Source organism: Coregonus clupeaformis, chromosome 11, assembly GCF_020615455.1.
Source record: "Coregonus clupeaformis isolate EN_2021a chromosome 11, ASM2061545v1, whole genome shotgun sequence".
In the NCBI taxonomy this organism is placed as follows: Eukaryota; Metazoa; Chordata; class Actinopteri; order Salmoniformes; family Salmonidae; genus Coregonus; species Coregonus clupeaformis.
The window spans coordinates 7,192,490-7,212,652 of record NC_059202.1 but is presented as its reverse complement, the minus strand read 5'-3'; the positions used below and the strand labels follow the sequence as shown (position 1 = coordinate 7,212,652).

Sequence of the window (20,163 nt, the reverse complement as noted above, 5' to 3'; positions counted from 1 at the left end):
CAAATATGACAACATTCAAGGACAGCGGAGATGAGAGAAGGTGAATGAACTGTTGGCGGGTCTGAAGAAACAGCAGTCTGTGTTTACTCACAGCCGAGACATCAGTGACGCTGCAGTGAAAGCTAGCTACCTCATTGCTAATGAAATCCCAGTGGCTTCAAAACCATTTAGTGAGGGTGAATTTGTAAAAACATGCATGATGAAGGCAGCAGAGATTGTGTGCCCTGAAAAGCGGCAGGCTTTTGCAAATATCAGCCTGACAAGAAACACAGTTGCAGACAGGATTTCCGATCTTTCAGTGGATTTGGACAGCCAGTTGAAGCAAAAAGTAAAGTCATTTATTGCGTTTTCGGTTGCAATTGATGAAAGCACGAACATTACAGATGTTGCACAACTGGCCATTTTCATCCGCGGAGTTGATGACACATTGACCGTCACCGAGGAGTTCGTGGAGTTGGTGCCGATGACAGATACAACGACAGCAGCTGATATTTTTACCGCACTCGTCGGCGCGCTGGACAGGGTCGGAGTGGACTGGTCCCGCGCTGTCAGCCTGGCTACAGATGGTGCGCCCTCAATGATCGGGAAAAAAGCAGGCGTTGTGACAAAGTTCAGAGAGAAAGTGCAATCTGCAAATGGAGGACGTGATTTTTGACTTTTCACTGTATTTTTGCACCAGGAGGCTTTGTGTTGCAAGTCATTAAAGATGGATAACGTCATGAAGGTGGTCATCCAAACTGTTAATTTCATCCGATCCAGAAGCCTGAATCACCGTCAGTTTGACAGCCTTCTCAGAGAGAAAGACCACATCTATGGCCTGCCATACCACACTGAGGTAAGATGGTTAAGTCGAGGTGCTGTGCTGAGGCGTTTCTTTGATTTACGAGAAGAAATTGAACAGTTCATGGAAGAAAAGGGCAAACCAGTGTTAGAATTTCATTCCGCAGAATGGATGCAGGACCTTGCATTTATGGTGGATGTTACAGAGCACCTGAATAACTTGAACAAACAGCTGCAAGGGCGCAACAAAGTTGTCACGCAGTATTATGACAGCATACGTTCTTTCAAGTTGAAGCTGTCATTGTGGGAGACGCAACTTGCCGGTGGTGATGCAGCTCACTTCCCCTGTCTGAAAAATGTGTGCGCGACCCAACATGTGGCAGACATGAAGCGGTTCAAAGATAAAATAACGGGACTGTTACGGGAGTTTGAGCAACGCTTTCAGATTTATGTTTATATGTTTTTATGTTGATGTGCTATTGTTTTTAATTGATTTTATTTTATTTGTATATTTAACCTATTCTTGACTCTGTGGTTCTTGCACTTGTTTGGGGAACAGGATTTCATTATTTTTATCTACATTTCTGCCTGAGAAATGACACCTGATATAGTTCTGTGATCTGTGATATACTTCTGTGAATCACTGAGGCATTGTGTGTTTGTGTGTTCTTTGTCCTCAGAACTTTCAAATAACTTTAGGTGTTTTATGATTAATAGTGATGTTGTGCTTTTGGACACTGTCCTCAGGCTCCAGCTTTATGTTTATATGTTTTTATGTTGATGTGCTATTGTTTTTAATTGTTTTTATTTTATTTGTATATTTAACCTATTCTTGACTCTGTGGTTCTTGCACTTGTTTGGGGAACAGGATTTCATTATTTTTATCTACATTTCTGCCTGAGAAATGACACCCTGATATAGTTCTGTGATCTGTGAAACAGTTCTGTTAATCACTGAGGCATTGTGTGTTTGTTTGTTCTTTTTCTTTAGAATTTTCAAATAAACTTGACGTGTTTTATGATTAATAGTGATGTTGTGCTTGTACTATTTTGGACACACTGTCCTCAGGCTCCAGCTTTATGTTGTATGTTGATCGAATTAAAACAAAGAAAACAATCTGAAGTTGTTGTTTTTAAGTTATATATACCATGATTTTTCCGGTCCGGCACACTTGGGAATAGATTTTCCTCCATGTGGCCCCTGAGCTAAAATGAGTTTGACACCCCTGGTGTAATCACATTCACATCAAGCATCTCTTTCCAAATCTCTCACGAATGCTCAATACTGTTTCCAGCCCCTTAGCGTCATTTGATCCTCATAGAAACAACATCGCTTCCCTTGGCAACATGGCCCCCTCTCGACGGTTGCCTTAGTAACTGAGCGCACCTCCTATTTTTCTGCTTCGACGCGGGTAAAGGATGTCGCAGGTTTGGGCTCGAGCGAATCGATTGAGGGAGACGATTCTCTCTCTATTTCAAAACTTTTAAACCCAGCAGAACATTTGCAGACTTGACAACATATTCGTTCATGCCGCAAAGATGCGTCTTAGGATGGAAACTATGACCTAATGCACTAGAAATATCTTGAGTGTCCAAGTGAGTACTGTAATTAGCCTCTCAAGCCTGCCATGTCCATATTATGCAAATTGTTTTTGACACAGCGTAGGCTTGTCAGATGGAACACTTATGTACCTGTTGCTAACCGTTTACTGGCAACAAACTAAATGTCTGAAAACATTTTGTTTATTCCAAACTGTACACTTATTTATTCTAGTGAATTATCTTGATTGGCTACTGAACTGGTTGCTAGGTTGATTACATAATGCAGGGTATTAGTAGGCTAGCATTAGCAAGTGAGCTGTTTTGTTGTTGAGCGACCTATGCAATATGGTGTCAGGTGGTTATAGGGGGGAGGCATTATGATCATCAGGGAGAAACATTCTGTTGTGTTCGTTCTTATGTCATCATATCACTGTGTGCATATTTCTCTGATGTAGCCCTAACTGCCCCTGTACTGTAGGTGCCAGGTGTGTCCTGCTAAGGAGGAGCCAGTGGAGGCTGCAAAGAGTGCCCCTCAGTCAGAGCGCGACTTTGCTTCACCCGACGATGAACCAGAGCCCCAGGAGGAGCTAGAGTCCAAGAGCGCCTCTCCATCTCCTCCTCCCAGCCCAGAACCAGATCCAGTCAAGACAGCAGAGCCTGAACCTAAACTAAAGGCCCAGGACGCCAAAGTAGCACCTGAACCGGTGACCCAACAACCACAGAAAGCAAAGGGGGCAGAGGACAGAACCAAACCTGACACCACTACCAAGGTAATGTCACAGCCATGGTTTCTGCTGAGGCCTGTACAGCTGTGGTACCTGTCAGCAAATGCTATTCCCTGCTGCTGTTCAGTCACTCATGGCTGTTCTGTTCCTCTTTGCTGCTTACTGTCTCTGCAGGAGGAGGGGGAGACTGCAGAGGAGGGTGGCTGTGGTGGTAAGTATTTGTTCATTATAATACGGTTGTGTTTATGTTTGTAAGGGAATATTGTAATCACATTTGAATGCGTTTCTTGGTTTGAAAGTTGCAAGTCCCGTGATGGACCTGACCAATCCTTTATCTGCGGAGAATGCATTGACCACCACATGTGTGGTTGCATGCATGCATGCATTCATGATCTCTCACAGTGTAGGGATTAATATTTTCCAGAAACCAAGTTTCAATACCGGGAATAATTAATTTTTATCCAGAGCGCCCGGGAAATAGCGCAAAAATCAGAAGTGCCCATTTAAAGTGTTTAAAACCAAGATATGGTTACTATGCCAGGGTTCTCCCCAAATAAGAGGGGCGCTGTGCCACTATGTAAAGATTTCAGAGCAAATTAAACTGATATTTAGTAATGATAGAGTAACTATCTTTGATCGCCAATGACATTGTTGTGAATTGCGAAACAAGCCATTCATAAATTCAGAGCGTTATTATGTTCCTCAATTAATTCGGCACATTTCAGCAGTAGGCTATCTCAACACAGAGTGTGCTCAGACATTTAACATTTAAGTCATTTAGCAGACGCTCTTATCCAGAGCGACTTACAGTTAGTGCAACATTATCACTCACCACCTTCCGGAGACATTTGAAACCCCACCTCTTTAAGGAATACCTGGGATAGGATAAAGTAATCCTTCTACCCCCCTTACCCCAACCCCCCCAGAAAAAAAAAAAAAAACTAGTTTGGTCGCACCTGGACTACTGCCCAGCTGTGTGGTCATGTGTTGCAAAGAAGGACATAGTTAAATTGCAGTTGTTCCAGAACAAAGCAGCACGTATCGCACTTAGATGTACATGGAGGGAAAGTGTCTGTAACTTTTATGTCAGTCTCTCCTGGCTCAATGTTGAGGAGAGATTGACTGCAACACTATTGGTCTTTGTGCGAGGTATTGAAGGTACCGAACTTTCTGTTCAAGCAGTTGGCACACAGTTCGGACACAAGACATGCAACCAGAGGTCTCTTCACAGTCCCCAGGTCCAGAACAGAGGCTGGGAAACACACAATATTAAATAGACACATGACTACATGGAACTCTCTGCCACCCCAGGTAACTCAAGCTAGCAATAAAACCAGATTAAAAACCAGATAAAAGAACACCTTACTGCACAAAGGGGACTGTGAAGAGACACAGCCATTTTATATATCTTGTATTGTAATTTGCACTGTACTATGTATCAGACCTAGATATTTTGTGTATGTACTGATATGTATATTTATTTAGACGCAAAACTCACCATTGGCGTGTGTGTCAAAGAGCTCTATTATCAAATCAAGTTGTATTGGTCACATACACATTTAGCAGATGTTATTGCGGGTTTAGCGAAATGCTTGTGTTCCTAGCTCCAACAGTGCAGTAGTATCTACAATTCACAACAATACAAAAATCTAAAAGTAAAATAATGGAATTAAGAAATATATAAATATTAGGACGAGCAATGTCGGAGTGGCATTGACTAAAATACAGTAGAATAGAATGCAGTATATACATATGAGATGAGTAAAGCCGTATGTAAACATTATTAAAGGGACTAGTGTTCCATGATTAAAGTGGCCAGTGATTCCATGTCTATGTATATAGGGCAGCAGCCTCTAAGGTGCAGGGTTGAGTAACCAGGTGGTAGCGGGCTAGTGATGGCTATTTAACAGTCTGACGGCCTTGAGAGAGAAGCTGTTTTTCAGTCTCGGTCCCAGCTTTGATGCATCTGTACTGACCTCGCCTACTGGATGATAGCAGGGTGAACAGGCCGTGGCTCGGGTGGCTTCCTGTGACATTGGGTGCTGTAGGTCAGGCAGTGTGCCCCCGGTGATGCGTTGGGCAGACCGCACCACCCTCTGGAGAGCTCTGCGGTTGCGGGCGGTGCAGTTGCCTTACCAGGGTGTGATACAGGCCGAAAGGATGCTCTCAATTGTGCATCTGTAAAAGTTTGTGAGTGTCTTAGGGGCTGTTGCGCCTTCTTCACCACACTGTCTGTGTGGGTGGACCATTTCAGATTGTCAGTGATGTGTACGCTGAGGAACTTGAAGCTTTCCACCTTCTCCACTGCGGTCTGGGCGATGTGGATAGGGGGGTGCTCCCTCTGCTGTTTCCTGAAGTCCACGATCAGCTCCTTTGTTTAGTTGACGTTGAGGGAGAGGTTATTGTCCTGCCACAACTCCACCATGGTCAGATGACATGAAAATAGAGCTCATCAGTGCTAGGTTTTGTGTCGAAAGAAAGATGCAAATGCAGAAAATAACCCCATACGTACTGTAACATATGGTGGTGGATCTTTGATGTTATGGGGCTATTTTGCTTCCACTGGTCCTAGGGCCCTTGTTAAGGTCAACGGCATCATGAACTTTACCCAGTACCAGGACATTTTAGACAAAAATCTGGTTGCCTCCGCAAGGAGGCTGAAACTTGACCGCAAGTGGATCTCCCAGAAGACAATAACCCAAGCACATCGAAATCGACAAAGAAATTGTTAATTGGCCACAAAAATCAACATTTTGCAATGGCCATCTCAGACTTTAACCCTATTGAAAACCTGTGGTTTGAATTGAAGAGGGCAGTCCATAAGCACAGACGAATGATATCAAGGATCTGGAAATATTCTGTAAGGAGGAATGGTCTAAGATCCCTTCCAATGTGTTCTCCAATCCCATAAAACATTTTAGAAAAAGGCTTGATGCCGTTAACCTCGCAAGGTGAGGTATTGAAAGGTATTGAAAACGGGTGTCAATCATTTTGACCGCTATCTTTTTGAGAATAAAAAAATCTGACTTGTTAAACATCTCTTTCTCTGAGCAATTGTATTAGTATAAAATAATATAATTTAGCATACAATATAGCTCAGTTTTTGAATTATTTATTTTATACAGTCTTTTTTGCTGATCTTTATCAAAGGTGCCAATAATTATGGATCTGACTGTTTATCTATATTTTTTTTGGAAGGGGTCGGTGGCCCCCTAGCGGCCGGGCCCTAAGTGACCGCTTATGTCGGTGATTCCCAGGGCCGGCCCTAATTAGGATGAGTGTTGTCTAGTGCTGCCTGACTGACTGACGGTGTTGTGTTCCCCTCCCAGTCCCTGCCAGCTGCGATGCAGTAAAGAGCTGTCTCATGCATGTTCCCCATGCGCCTGAGTGCCTCGACAGCTTCAACAACCTGCTGAAAGAGCACAACATCACCCCTCCTAAACTTCCCCCCATGCCCCAACTCCCCACCAATCTCTCCCAGTTCACCTCCCAGGTCACCCAGCTAGTGCCCTCTCTCCCCCCAGAACTTGCCCAAGAGCTCTCCCAGTACACTCGGCCATTCACCCAAATGTCCCAGCGTGTCTCCCAACTGCCACTACAGATATCTCAACTGCCCCAAATGATGTCCCAACTGCCCCAGCAGCTCCAAGTTCAAATACATCAGCAGTTACCCGGTCTACCCACCAACCTACCCCAGCAGTTATCGAGCTTACCCCAAACCCTGGCCAATATCCCCAGCCAGATATACAACTTACCTCAGCGAGCGGGACAATCCTACACCAATGTGCAGAACCGCCTGAACAGCCTTATGCCTCAGGATGCCTAAGCAGCAGCAGCAGAATCGTGACCTGGAGTTGGACCGCCTGGTCCGCCAGGTCCCCCTCCACCACCACTCCCCGACCTGCACCCCCTCCCCGTCCTCCCCCAATAGTACCCTGGAGATGCCGAACGTGCCCTCCTACCCCCACTTGCCCCCCATCAGCCTTTCCAGGCAGCTGTCAGGGCTTTCCAACCCTGCATTCCACATCGAGGACGACCCCACATCCGCTCGGCCCTCAGGTGATTCAGTGGCAGCCCACAGACGTCCTGCTCTGGCATGCTGCCCTGTTCAGCGCTGTGCGGTGCTGTGCTTAGATCTGCTGGGCTATGTTGTGTTGTAGTCCGTTGTTGTCACTAGCTCTGTGTTCGTTGTTGTTGTTTTGTATCCTGTGGTTCCAGAAAGCTCTTGCTTTAAATGGTCTACTCTGTTTGTTCTCTGTATGTTTTGTTTTGTTTTTGTTCTTTTAGATTAGTTTCAGCTGTGTGTATTGTGATAGGCAAGCCTTCAAGTGGCACTTGGACAACAGAGGAAGAGTCAGAGTATATGACACTTGTAGTGTCCTGTTTCGCGCCTAGAATGTGTATAGAGTACCACAGTTCAAAGCCTCATTACTAGCTGTGTTCCACTTCCCAATAACATCCCTGGAGAATAGTTGATCAAGTTCTTGTTGCTTCCCCAGCGAGCTCCAGGCTCAGTGTGCACCCTGCTGTCAATGTGGAGGACGTGGATTCAGGCGGAGGGGGGCACCATCGACACATTCCCCAAATCCTCACCCCCCAGGACCCCAACCTCAAGACCCTGACCGTACCCAGAGTATCCAAAGCCAGCCGCCAGAGGTGAGCACACACTCCCAAATTAATTTGCTTCCACTTGGAATAAGGGTATTGTATACATGTAAAGCAGCTAAACACATCACTGCTGTCTAAGTAATGCATAATACTGTACTAGTTCTACTACCGTTGAAGTGACTTATTTCCCAATCTATAATTATATCTTCTAAATGTCTGTTTTCTTATTCTCTCCTATATTGCTTTGGCCAAAACAGCAAAGTTTCTGATAAAGAGTAAGAACAGAGAATGGATACACAATAGTAGATCTTAGACCACCGCGGGCAGGTGGTTTTATTTGGCCCCCCAAGTTTTCTGAGCGATTTATTTTTAAAATGTGTATTATTATTATTATTATTGGACATAATAGACTGTAAAAACATCAGGAAATCAGCTCCAAGTGATTTTAAAATCTGTTTGGACTTCTTGTGGTCAATTTGCAGTCTACGTTCCGGCCCCCCCGACCATCCGCTCAATAGAAAAATTGGTCCGCGGCTGAATCTAATTGATGATCCCTGTCTTAGACTGTATTTCAAATGTGCAGTGCTCTCTGTTTTGTTTGTGGATAGCCCCATCCACATGGTGTCTAGTATTCCTTTACCTCCCCTTCTACGGTCTGTCTCTCAATAGCATGTTCACCTGTGTTTGTAGTCCTCACTCACTCACTCACACTCCTCTGTCCCTGTTGATGGAACCATGGGCTGACCTAGTGAGAAGAAACCCAGGAATATCTGGACCAAGATGTAAGATATATAATCATTGTCACGTCAAGGATCCATCCATCAAGTCACCGTTTGTCCCATCATCAAAAATTCACCCTGACTGCATTGCCACTCCTTCACCCAATCCTAACCTGTGTGGCTCTCTGTATAGTTGTTTTATTGTGTACTGTATACTCAAAAGAGCTGATGCTCAAGATAGTTCAGGGCCTCATTCAGTGTACATGAAACCAACAATGTCACCATGTTCAACCATGTTCCACATACTGTATTTCCTATACTTCCCTTCCTGTGTAGACTGTAATGCCCATGGCAAGGCCAAGACTGCAGGGAGCAATCTAATAACAGAGCAGGGTCCAAATGATAGCAGCCTTGGTCTTTCCTCTCCATCTGTCTCTGGATCAGTTCTGTGCGTAGTTTCCTTCTGTGCCTCAGTGTTATTCCCTGTCTCCCCTCCACAGAAAGAACCTGCACTCTCAGAGTGAGGATGATGAAGAGGAGACTGAGACCGCAGTGAGGGCGTGGCCTAGCCAGTCCAGCATCCTCAGTGGAGACGATGGGTGAATACTGATACCTCCACATCACCACTGTTAGCTAGCTACATATGACTCCTGCACAAAATGTGTTGGCCAGTGGGTGTCGACAATGTGGTCAGAATGACCTTTCTCATAGCATCAGTGAATGTCTTGAGAAAGGTTATATTGACTGAAATTCTGACACTAGAAGTGCAGAGGTAAAATGTGTGGGTGGGAGACATTTTCCATTTTTATTGGTGCTTTTATTGACACCAACATAAGGAGAGTCCGTGTGGGACTGTGTTGTTAATATTTTGGGGCAGGTGCGTGCGTGTGTGTGTGCGTGCGTTAATTAACCTATGGATGTTTTGTGTTTGAAGGCTAAAGGAGCGCCCTGCGTCGTCCGCTAGCCAGACCAGCTACATGGTGAATGAGCGCCTACAGAAACTGGTCAAGATGTTTAAGGAGAGGACAGAGAGGGCCAAAGAGAAACTCATAGACCCAGATCACTCTGATGATGACAGTCCCACTGCCTGTGAGGAACACAGTTACACTCTGGTCATGTGCTCAATATACACAAAACTTGCAACACATACAGTGAGGGAAAAAAGTATTTGATCCCCTGCTGATTTTGTACGTTTGCCCACTGACAAATAAATTATCAGTCTATAATTTTAATTGTAGGTTTATTTGAACAGTGAGAGACAGAATAACAAAAAAATCCAGAAAAACGCATGTCAGAAATGTTATAAATTGATTTGCATTTTAATGAGGGAAATAAGTATTTGACCCCTCTGCAAAACATGACTTAGTACTTGGTGGCACAACCCTTGTTGGCAATCACAGAGGTCAGACATTTCTTGTAGTTGGCCACCAGGTTTGCACACATCTCAGGAGGGATTTTGTCCCACTCCTCTTTGCAGATCTTCTCCAAGTCATTAAGGTTTCGAGGCTGACGTTTGGCAACTCAAACCTTCAGCTCCCTCCACAGATTTTCTATGGGATTAAGGTCTGGAGATTGGCTAGGCCACTCCAGGACCTTAATGTGCCTCTTCTTGAGCCACTCCTTTGTTGCCTTGGCCATGTGTTTTGGGTCATTGTCATGCTGGAATACCCATCCACGACCCATTTTCAATGCCCTGGCTGAGGGAAGGAGGTTCTCACCCAAGATTTGACGGTACATGGCCCCGTCCATCATCCCTTTGATGCGGTGAAGTTGTCCTGTCCCCTTAGCAGAAAAACACCCCCAAAGCATAATGTTTCCACCTCCATGTTTGACGGTGGGGATGGTGTTCTTGGGGTCAAAGGCAGCATTCCTCCTCCAAACACGGCAAGTTGAGTTGATGCCAAAGAGCTCGATTTTGGTCCAGAAAAACGCATGTCAGAAATGTTATAAATTGATTTGCATTTTAATGAGGGAAATAAGTATTTGACCCCATCTCAATCAGAAAGATATCTGGCTCCCAGGTGTCTTTTTATACAGGTAACGAGCTGAGATTAGGAGCACACTCTTAAAGGGAGTGCTCCTAATCTCAGCTTGTTACCTGTATAAAAAACACCTGTCCCAGAAGCAATCAATCAATCAGATTCCAAACTCTCCACCATGGCCAAGACCAAAGAGCTCTCCAAGGATGTCAGGGACAAGATTGTAGACCTACACAAGGCTGGAATGGGCTACAAGATTATTCGCAAATGGAAGAAACACAAAATAACTGTCAATCTCCCTCGGCCTGGGGCTCCATGCAAGATCTCAGCTCGTGGAGTTGCAATGATCATGAGAACGGTGAGGAATCAGCCCAGAACTACACGGGAGGATCTTGTCAATGAACTCAAGGCAGCTGGGACCATAGTCACCAAGAAAACAATTGGTAACACACTACGGCGTGAAGGACTGAAATCCTGCAGCGCCCGCAAGGTCCCCCTGCTCAAGAAAGCACATATATATGCCTGTCTGAAGTTTGCCAATGAACATCTGAATGATTCAGAGGAGAACTGGGTGAAAGTGTTGTGGTCAGATGAGACCAAAATGGAGCTCTTTGGCATCAACTCAACACGCCGTGTTTGGAGGAGGAGGAATGCTGCCTATGACCCCAAGAACACCATCCCCACCGTCAAACATGGAGGTGGAAACATTCCTTCCCTCAGCCAGGGCATTGAAAATGGGTCATGGATGGGTATACCAAAACACACGGCCAAGGCAACAAAGGAGTGGCTCAAGAAGAAGCACATTAAGGTCCTGGAGTGGCCTAGCCAGTCTCCAGACCTTAATCCCATAGAAAATCTGTGGAGGGAGCTGAAGGTTCGAGTTGCCAAACGTCAGCCTCGAAACCTTAATGACTTAGAGAAGATCTGCAAAGAGGAGTGGGACAAAATCCCTCCTGAGATGTGCGCAAACCTGGTGGCCAACTACAAGAAACGTCTGACCTCTGTGATTGCCAACAAGGGTTTTGCCACCAAGTACTAAGTCATGTTTTGCAGAGGGGTCAAATACTTATTTCCCTCACTGTAGACAGATACAGTTACAAACACACATGGCTTACAAACAATGAGCCTGTTTGACAATACTACCAATAAGGAAGCTAATGTCAAAAGAGACCGTAATATACCCAAAGCAATTGGACATTTCGAAAAAGCTAATAAAAGACACCTGTTGTGAAGTCTTACAGTAGCTTTTATTTCCAAGTGCTAACACACAGTCCATACCATTTTTATGTCTCTGCGTGCAGAGTTGAAGGTAGCAAATTGTTAGCTTAGTGCAATTGCTGGAAGTCTCCAGGAACTACTAACCAGCTCCTCACAAAAGCAGGGAAATAAACCTTCTAACTACTCCAGAGCTGGGTGGTTGGTCATTTATAGCCTTACAAAGCTATACAGTGGGGGAAAAAAGTATTTAGTCAGCCACCAATTGTGCAAGTTCTCCCACTTAAAAAGATGAGAGAGGCCTGTAATTTTCATCATAGGTATACGTCAACTATGACAGACAAAATGAGATTTTTTTCTCTCCAGAATATCACATTGTAGAATTTTTAATGAATTTATTTGCAAATTATGGTGGAAAGTAAGTATTTGGTCAATAACAAAAGTTTCTCAATACTTTGTTATATACCCTTTGTTGGCAATGACACAGGTCAAATGTTTTCTGTAAGTCTTCACAAGGTTTTCACACACTGTTGCTGGTATTTTGGCCCATTCCTCCATGCAGATCTCCTCTAGAGCAGTGATGTTTTGGGGCTGTCGCTGGGCAACACGGACTTTCAACTCCCTCCAAAGATTTTCTATGGGGTTGAGATCTGGAGACTGGCTAGGCCACTCCAGGACCTTGAAATGCTTCTTACAAAGCCACTCCTTTGTTGCGCAGGCGGTGTGTTTGGGATCATTGTCATGCTGAAAGACCCAGCCACGTTTCATTTTCAATGCCCTTGCTGATGGAAGGAGGTTTTCACTCAAAATCTCACGATACATGGCCCCATTCATTCTTTCCTTTACACGGATCAGTCGTCCTGGTCCCTTTGCAGAAAAACAGCCCCAAAGCATGATGTTTCCACCCCCATGCTTCACAGTAGGTATGGTGTTCTTTGGATGCAACTCAGCATTCTTTGTCCTCCAAACACAACGAGTTGAGTTTTTACCAAAAAGTTATATTTTGGTTTCATCTGACCATATGACATTCTCCCAATCCTCTTCTGGATCATCCAAATGCACTCTAGCAAACTTCAGACGGGCCTGGACATGTACTGGCTTAAGCAGGGGGACACGTCTGGCACTGCAGGATTTGAGTCCCTGGCGGCGTAGTGTGTTACTGATGGTAGGCTTTGTTACTTTGGTCCCAGCTCTCTGCAGGTCATTCACTAGGTCCCCCTGTGTGGTTCTGGGATTGTTGCTCACCGTTCTAGTGATCATTTTGACCCCACGGGGTGAGATCTTGCGTGGAGCCCCAGATCGAGGGAGATTATCAGTGGTCTTGTATGTCTTCCATTTTCTAATAATTGCTCCCACAGTTGATTTCTTCAAACCAAGCTGCTTACCTATTGCAGATTCAGTCTTCCCAGCCTGGTGCAGGTCTACAATTTTGTTTCTGGTGTCCTTTGACAGCTCTTTGGTCTTGGCCATAGTGGAGTTTGGAGTGTGACTGTTTGAGGTTGTGGACAGGTGTCTTTTATACTGATAACAAGTTCAAACAGGTGCCATTAATACAGGTAACGAGTGGAGGACAGAGGAGGCTCTTAAAGAAGAAGTTACAGGTCTGTGAGAGCCAGAAATCTTGCTTGTTTGTAGGTGACCAAATACTTATTTTCCACCATAATTTGCAAATAAATTCATTAAAAATCCTACAATGTGATTTTCTGGATTTTTTTTCCTCAATTTGTCTGTCATAGTTGACGTGTACCTATGATGCAAATTACAGGCCTCTCTCATCTTTTTAAGTGGGAGAACTTGCACAATTGGTGGCTGACTAAATACTTTTTTTCCCCACTGTACATGGTAATCAATATTTTATAAATGTGTTAATTTTACGGATAATCCTAAGAAACAAGATTCTAACCACTTCCTCATTCTGTCCCGTTGTCGCATAGAGATGTATAGAGATCGCAGCGTTTTATCTATCTCAATGCCGCTGCCCGTGCTCTCACAGATGCCATAATGAGACAGATACAACGTTGACCTCTGACCTGTGACTCTCTTCTCTGTTCTCTCACCTGCAGCCCCTGCGAGATCTCCAACACCAACTCCTGCGCCTCCAGAGGAGCCGGAGGAGGAAGCACAACCAGCCTCCCCTGAGAGGGAGGACGAGGAGCAGCAACAGCAACCCCAGTCTAGACTGTGGTGCAAGGTGACACCTCCTCGCTGGATCAGAGCCCTGCTGCACTACCGCTTCCCCGCTAGCATCGACCCCTTCACCAGTGAGCTCCCCCTCCGCCGAGCATACACTACCTCCTCTCTCATCCTCCTGCTTTCCTCCTCCCTGCTCCTATTCTTATAGTAAACCCTCCTCCTATCCTCTTTTTTTTATATTGCCATCTCCTGTGTAGACTTCCTTTTGCTTTTATCAGAATGTTAGTTTGGATCCACCAAGTGGTTAATGGGTTGATCTTTCAGTGACCTAAATTGTTGCTCCTGTCATACCTGCTCTTTCTTTTGAAGTATAAGGATGATGCATTAGGGCACTTCAGCCTTTGCTGGGGGTTGACACTGGTTCTCTCTCGCTGTAGATCTGGTCTATGTGCTGTGGCTATTTATCGTCACCTTGGCGTGGAACTGGAACGTGTGGCTGATCCCGATGCGCTGGGCCTTCCCCTACCAGACCCCTAGTAACATCTACCGGTGGCTGCTCGCTGACTACCTGTGTGACCTCATCTACATCCTGGACATCCTGGTCTTCCAGCCCCGCCTGCAGTTTGTCCGCGGTGGAGACATAGTGGTGATATAGCCAGCTTAGGCGACATATAACTACAGTTGTTAAATGGCACTATTTTGACATATTCTAAGGAGACCATGTTGCCAGACGAGGGTTTATGTCTCAAATGGATTTTCCAGACACAGGAATACACGTCAAAATCATTGATGTATGTGTTTTTCTTTGTTTACATTGCAGTTTGACAAAAAAGACATGCGAAAGAATTACATGAAAACCTTCCGGTTCAAGGTAGATTTTCACCTGAAAATGTTGCAGTATTCACTACTGAATAGCTTTGAATAAGAGGATGTTTTTAAGCCATGTAATGAGGTATCAGTTTATTTTCTGACCGTATCTGTGTCGACTGTGTTTCTCTGGGTTACAGATGGATGTCATCAGTCTTGTGCCACTGGAGTTGTTCTATTTTAAAACTGGAATCAACCCACTCCTCCGCTTCCCACGGCTACTAAAGGTAAGGCTCACCTGCCACCTGTGTAGTCCACCTGGGTAGACTGTGACACATACAATCATATTATTCACACTGCAATGAAAATATGTAATCTTTCTGAATTCTCCAGATAATGTCTTTCTTCGAGTTCAACGACCGTCTTGAGGCCATCCTGACCAAAGCCTATGTTTACAGGTGAGCACAGTAAACTGTTGTTCAATTCTTTGTACATTATCTGTATCGCCATGCTCAGATCACAATGAATATGATTATATGGACAGGGGGACCTGATCCTAGATAAGCACTCCTATTAGTCTGAGACGCTTTCTGAATGCAGGGCCTGGTCTTTCTGAGAGAAGTGAGGGGCAGCTCAGTATGTATAACCCAGTCTCTTTCCTTCTGTCTGGTTTGATCAGAGTGATCCGGACCACCACCTACCTGCTGTACTGCCTCCACTGTAATGCCTGTCTGTTCTACTGGATCTCTGCGTATGAAGGTCTGGGCTCCACGAAGTGGGTCTATGATGGAAAGGGCAACAGGTGTGTGGATTCACCTTTGTTAGCCTCATATCTTTACACTATCATCATGTAATTGTCCCTATAATCCTGTTTGTCAGTTACATCCGCTGCTACTACTTTGCTGTGAAGACTCTGATCACCATTGGTGGACTGCCGGAACCCACAAAGCTCTTTGAAATCATCTTTCAGCTCATCAACTACTTTGTAGGAGTGTTTGCCTTTTCCATCATGATTGGACAGGTTGGTTACCACATTACTAATAGATGTGTCTGAGAGAGTGCATTATGTAAAAGATGATAGTGTGTTTATGGATGAAATATCTAGATGTTATGATATTTGCTGTTTAATAATACTACTACTTGTTATCTAGCTCTGAATCCTTATTTGGACCATTTGTGCTATTATAAGCTGATTATACTGTTGTCAATGGCTGTTGTGATTGGTGTCGACTCCTGATTGGGCAATGACTGTCTCTTGCAGATGAGAGATGTGGTTGGTGCAGCCACTTCAGGACAGGCATACTACAGAGCATGCATGGACAACACTGTCAAATACATGGCCTCCTACCATATTCCCAAAGACGTGCAGAACCGGGTCAAAACCTGGTACAACTACACCTGGCAGTCCCAGGGCATGCTGGGTAGGGACATGTTACTTTTCATTGGGTTGTGTTGCATTGCTTTGTCTTGTGTTGTGTTGACTCTGTTAGTGTCTGTCTCTATACAGATGAACAGGAGCTTCTGGTCCAGCTCCCAGACAAGATGAGGCTGGACATCGCTGTGGATGTCAATTATGACATCGTCAGTAAAGTCTCTCTCTTCCAGGTGCGTAAGTCTTATGGCCTCTTCAGGCTGTCTCAGACCACAGAAGATTTAAACAGCTCTATCTCTCTATATTTCTCAGTCAGCGCTTCTTCTCCCTTTCAGGGTTGTGATAGACAGATGATCTTTGACATGTTGAAGAGTCTGAGGTCTGTTGTTTACCTCCCAGGGGACTATGTCTGCAAAAAGGTAAAGGCTAAAGCTAGATGCAGTAGCTTTGCCACTTCTCTAGCGTGTTTGTTCGCGTGCATTTCTGTTTGAATGTATTTACTGTGCAGTTTGTATGCACTCTGCTCCTTCTTCTTTGTGTAAGGCAAACTGAAAAGAACAGGAGGTCTGTCCAGTTGTCTGACTGCCCCTCTGTGTTTCAGGGCGAGGTTGGACGGGAGATGTACATCATCAAGGCCGGGGAGGTGCAGGTGGTGGGCGGGCCAGACGGGAAGACTGTGTTTGTCACGCTGAGGTCGGGGTCAGTGTTTGGGGAAATCAGGTGAGCATCCTGATGTCAAGTCTGACGTGTGCTATTTATGTCACTGAAGCAAGCACACACATTTTATCCAGGGAATGTACTTTTTCCTAATTAAATGTTTTCTCTTTGGGTTGAAAGCTTGCTTGCAGTGGGTGGAGGAAACAGGAGAACAGCGAACGTGGTGGCTCATGGCTTCGCCAACATGTTCATCCTGGACAAGAAGGACCTCAATGAGATTCTAGTGCATTACCCCGAGTCTCAGAAGCTGCTCCGCAAGAAGGCCAGGTGAGAGAGAGGAAAAAGTGACTAAAACCGACTTTATTTATTTATGGGAATCCACTGATATTATGGCTGCCTTGAAGTTCACATTTGTTAGAGTGAACTGTAGTACACTATAAGAATTAATGATTGTTTGATGTTTCTGTCTACAGGAAGATGCTGACAAAAGACAAGAAGCCGGAGCCTCCGAAGGAGCCAGCCCAGGTGATCCCTCCTCGGACAGAGACACCCAAGCTACTCGTTGCTGTTCTGGAGATGGCTCATCAGAAAACAGGCCTCAAAAGGACCCTCGCCAAGATAAAGGAGAACACCAACAAATCCAGCGTTTCTCTACAGGTATGGTATTTGCTGTACAAAAACACACACATTGTCTATACACACACAACGCACCCACCCACACACACTTGTATGCTCTAAATGAACTAACCTCTCCGTTTCCCCACAGCCCTCAATGTCCTCCTCCCTGACTCCCCTGTCCCCAGTCTCTCCTGTCTCCAGTCTGGACCCAGAGCACAAGACTGGCACCATGTCCCCAACCTCAGACAGCTCCACGTCGCTCTGCCCCGCCTCCCATTGTCACAGAGATGAGACGCTGTCCAAGGAGCAGGACAACGTGGAGGAAGAAGAGGCAGGAGAGAGTGGGAAGAGGAAAGAAAAGCGAAAGCCATGAGTTGTCTCCAAAAGCTTTAAGAGCTGTCTTCATGTGGAGAAAGGGATGCAGTCGTTTATCCCTCTGTACTCTGTTGCAGAGAGGGAGACCAGAGAGAAGAGCCATGGGTCCTAAAGATCATCCAATTACGTCATCCAATTATGTCTCAGGAGTCACAGAGTCACAGTTCCTGTTCCATTATACCTATAGACTCTTTTTTTTTACCTCACTGACTATTTTATCCCCTTGATACTAATGTATAGGGCCTAGGCTACCTAATTCCATAGGGATGGCAAACGGGTGCTAAACTGATGTCTTTGTGTTTACAATCCCAGGGGTAAATGTACCGATCAGCAATAATTGACACAGACACCATCTCGTTAGGGGGATAACAAAGCAGTCACACAGGGTATAGCTGTGTGTGTGAGGAGTGTGTGTGTGTGTGTGGGGGGGGTCTTCTGCCTAGGTCTTCTGTTCTGTCTGCTTTCGGAAACAAATTCCTTCTAAACCTTAATTTTTGTAAAGTTTGTTCCTGTTTTATTTATTCAGCACCGGGAGAAATGTGATTGGGAAATACTATAAAGATGTTGGAATATGAGGAAAGATTTTGCTGACGTTTATAAGAAATGTTTACGTTTTGTAAAGATGACCAGTTGTTTTAGAGTTTTGTTCAATGGAATATGTTATTTTTGCCTTATTTGTCATGGCCCTTGAGGTAATGTTTAGTGTTTCTGGGGTGAATGGGTCAAATATGTATATTTTTTTCAACTGAAATGTTAGAAAATTTAAATAAATGTCAGCTTGTAAATCTAAATATTGTTTTGTATGTGCACAGGTAGCAGTGCAGCTAATCATTTAATCAAGACTGGTATACTGTCAGTTCACCATGCCAGACAATCAAAGATTTACTTTTAAGCAGTGCAGCTAATCATTTAATCAAGACTGGTATACTGTCAGTTCACAATGCCAGACCATCAAAGATTTACTTTAGCACCGACAGCTATAGCTAACAAAGTAATTTGGAATTTAGCTGAACAAATTATGACAATAGTTACAACAGTTTTTTGACATGACGGGTATGTTTAAAATAACTGTTTATCATTTTTTTTACTATCTTGACAGATCAGAAGAAGACTCATGTCCACACTATACATGTACATTACAAGTTTGATATTATTTCTATCATACTGTTAATCAAATGCTGTTTTCATAAGTTATTGGCGTGTAAATACATTGTAAATGGAAAACTAAATGGTGTGTATTTTACATTAGTTTTTACAGGGAAATACTTAGACCCTTGTGTGTTAGTTTTTCAGAAATCAATGCAAAGGTTTTACATAATTATCTAGATCCTATATTCCCCCCTAGAATGCATAGGGTCAAAAACCAGCTACCAAAACTGCCAGACAATCTGTAGATTGAATGTGAATATTGTTATCATGTTGGTTGACTACATTCTTTATGTGGTCCTCCTGTAGCTCAGTTGGTAGAGCATGGCGCTTGCAGGGTTGTGGGTTCGATTCCCACGGGGGCCAGTATGAAAAATGTATGCACTCACTAACTGTAAGTCGCTCTGGATAAGAGTGTCTGCTAAATGACGTAAATGTAAATGTGTGTGTGTAGGTCAGTGGATCCCAAACCTTTTTGGTTACTGTACCACCAACTGAATTTTGCTCTGCCAGGAGTGCCCCATGTGTATTTTACCAGTAGGCCTATGGTCTCATGAATCTTCTCAAGTACCCCCTGTGGATAGGCCAAGTACCCCCAGAGGTCTTAGTATTGCTCATTGGGAACCACTGGTGTAGGTGACAAAAGCTGGTATGCAACACATGCTGAGAAAAATAGCATTTGTGAAGCACCACTCAGCAAATCTGAATGCGTTGAAATCACCATGATTTTACATTTTAATCATTTAGCAGACGCTCTTATCCAGAGCAATTTACAGTTAGTGAGTGCATACATTTTTCATACTGGCCCCCCGTGGGAATCAAACCCACAACCCTGGCGTTGCAAGTGCCATGCTCTACCAACTGAGCTACAGGAGGCCCATGATAAGTGTTTGATGTTTTTGTGGATTCTTTTAAAAATAAATCATTATGTTTTCACTTCGTCATCTTTGTGTGGTTGAGTGATATTACTGCTGATATGAAGCTTGAGAAATTGATATCGGTTTACAGTGGGAAATGGACACACCACAGTAACATAACTCACAAACAAATCAGTTTTAATGTATTCATCCTTTTAGCTCGATTTATACAATTACCAGCTTAATAAAACTGCACAGTGATGTGAGTCTGAAAATGACGCAGAGAAAATAAAATAGTAAAGCAGCTAGCTAACAACTACCTTTTCCAGAAAGCCCCTCGGTGTCTAGGGCTTTATTTCACTTTCTTAGAGGAGCAGGACTAATGAACAGAATGTAATGTAGGTAGGCCGTGACTGGCCTCACACTCCAGTACAGTAGCTAGATGGCAGTGTATGCACCTTAAAAGTTGGATGCCAACCCAACCAAACCCAGGGAAAAAAGATGGCGGAAGCAGATGATGAAGTGGATTCTGAATCGAATGGCGGTAGAATCAAGGAGAATTGGAACATTGTCCAAAAGAAAGGAAAACGGTGCAAAGTAGACTACAGTGATGAGAATGTCTCTTTGTATC

The 20,163-nt window shown here is 44.3% G+C and overlaps 1 protein-coding gene across 1 annotated transcript in view; it reads left to right on the top strand.

Annotated features, from left to right (window-relative positions):
* The window catches only part of LOC121576930 (cyclic nucleotide-gated cation channel beta-1-like), a 38,997-nt gene extending 21,048 nt beyond the window's left edge, over positions 1-17,949 (top strand). The window contains exons 17-36 of the mRNA XM_041890534.1: positions 2,800-3,091; positions 3,221-3,257; positions 7,546-7,702; positions 7,912-7,929; positions 8,874-8,972; positions 9,308-9,462; positions 13,631-13,828; positions 14,138-14,346; positions 14,521-14,571; positions 14,708-14,794; positions 14,901-14,965; positions 15,187-15,309; positions 15,387-15,528; positions 15,769-15,928; positions 16,015-16,112; positions 16,215-16,298; positions 16,481-16,599; positions 16,717-16,863; positions 17,010-17,193; positions 17,303-17,949. Of these exons, the coding sequence (XP_041746468.1) occupies positions 2,800-3,091; positions 3,221-3,257; positions 7,546-7,702; positions 7,912-7,929; positions 8,874-8,972; positions 9,308-9,462; positions 13,631-13,828; positions 14,138-14,346; positions 14,521-14,571; positions 14,708-14,794; positions 14,901-14,965; positions 15,187-15,309; positions 15,387-15,528; positions 15,769-15,928; positions 16,015-16,112; positions 16,215-16,298; positions 16,481-16,599; positions 16,717-16,863; positions 17,010-17,193; positions 17,303-17,527 (2,650 nt within the window). The 3' untranslated portion in view covers positions 17,528-17,949. The remainder of the gene's footprint in view (positions 1-2,799; positions 3,092-3,220; positions 3,258-7,545; positions 7,703-7,911; positions 7,930-8,873; positions 8,973-9,307; positions 9,463-13,630; positions 13,829-14,137; positions 14,347-14,520; positions 14,572-14,707; positions 14,795-14,900; positions 14,966-15,186; positions 15,310-15,386; positions 15,529-15,768; positions 15,929-16,014; positions 16,113-16,214; positions 16,299-16,480; positions 16,600-16,716; positions 16,864-17,009; positions 17,194-17,302) is intronic.
* Positions 17,950-20,163: the final 2,214 nt, after the last annotated feature.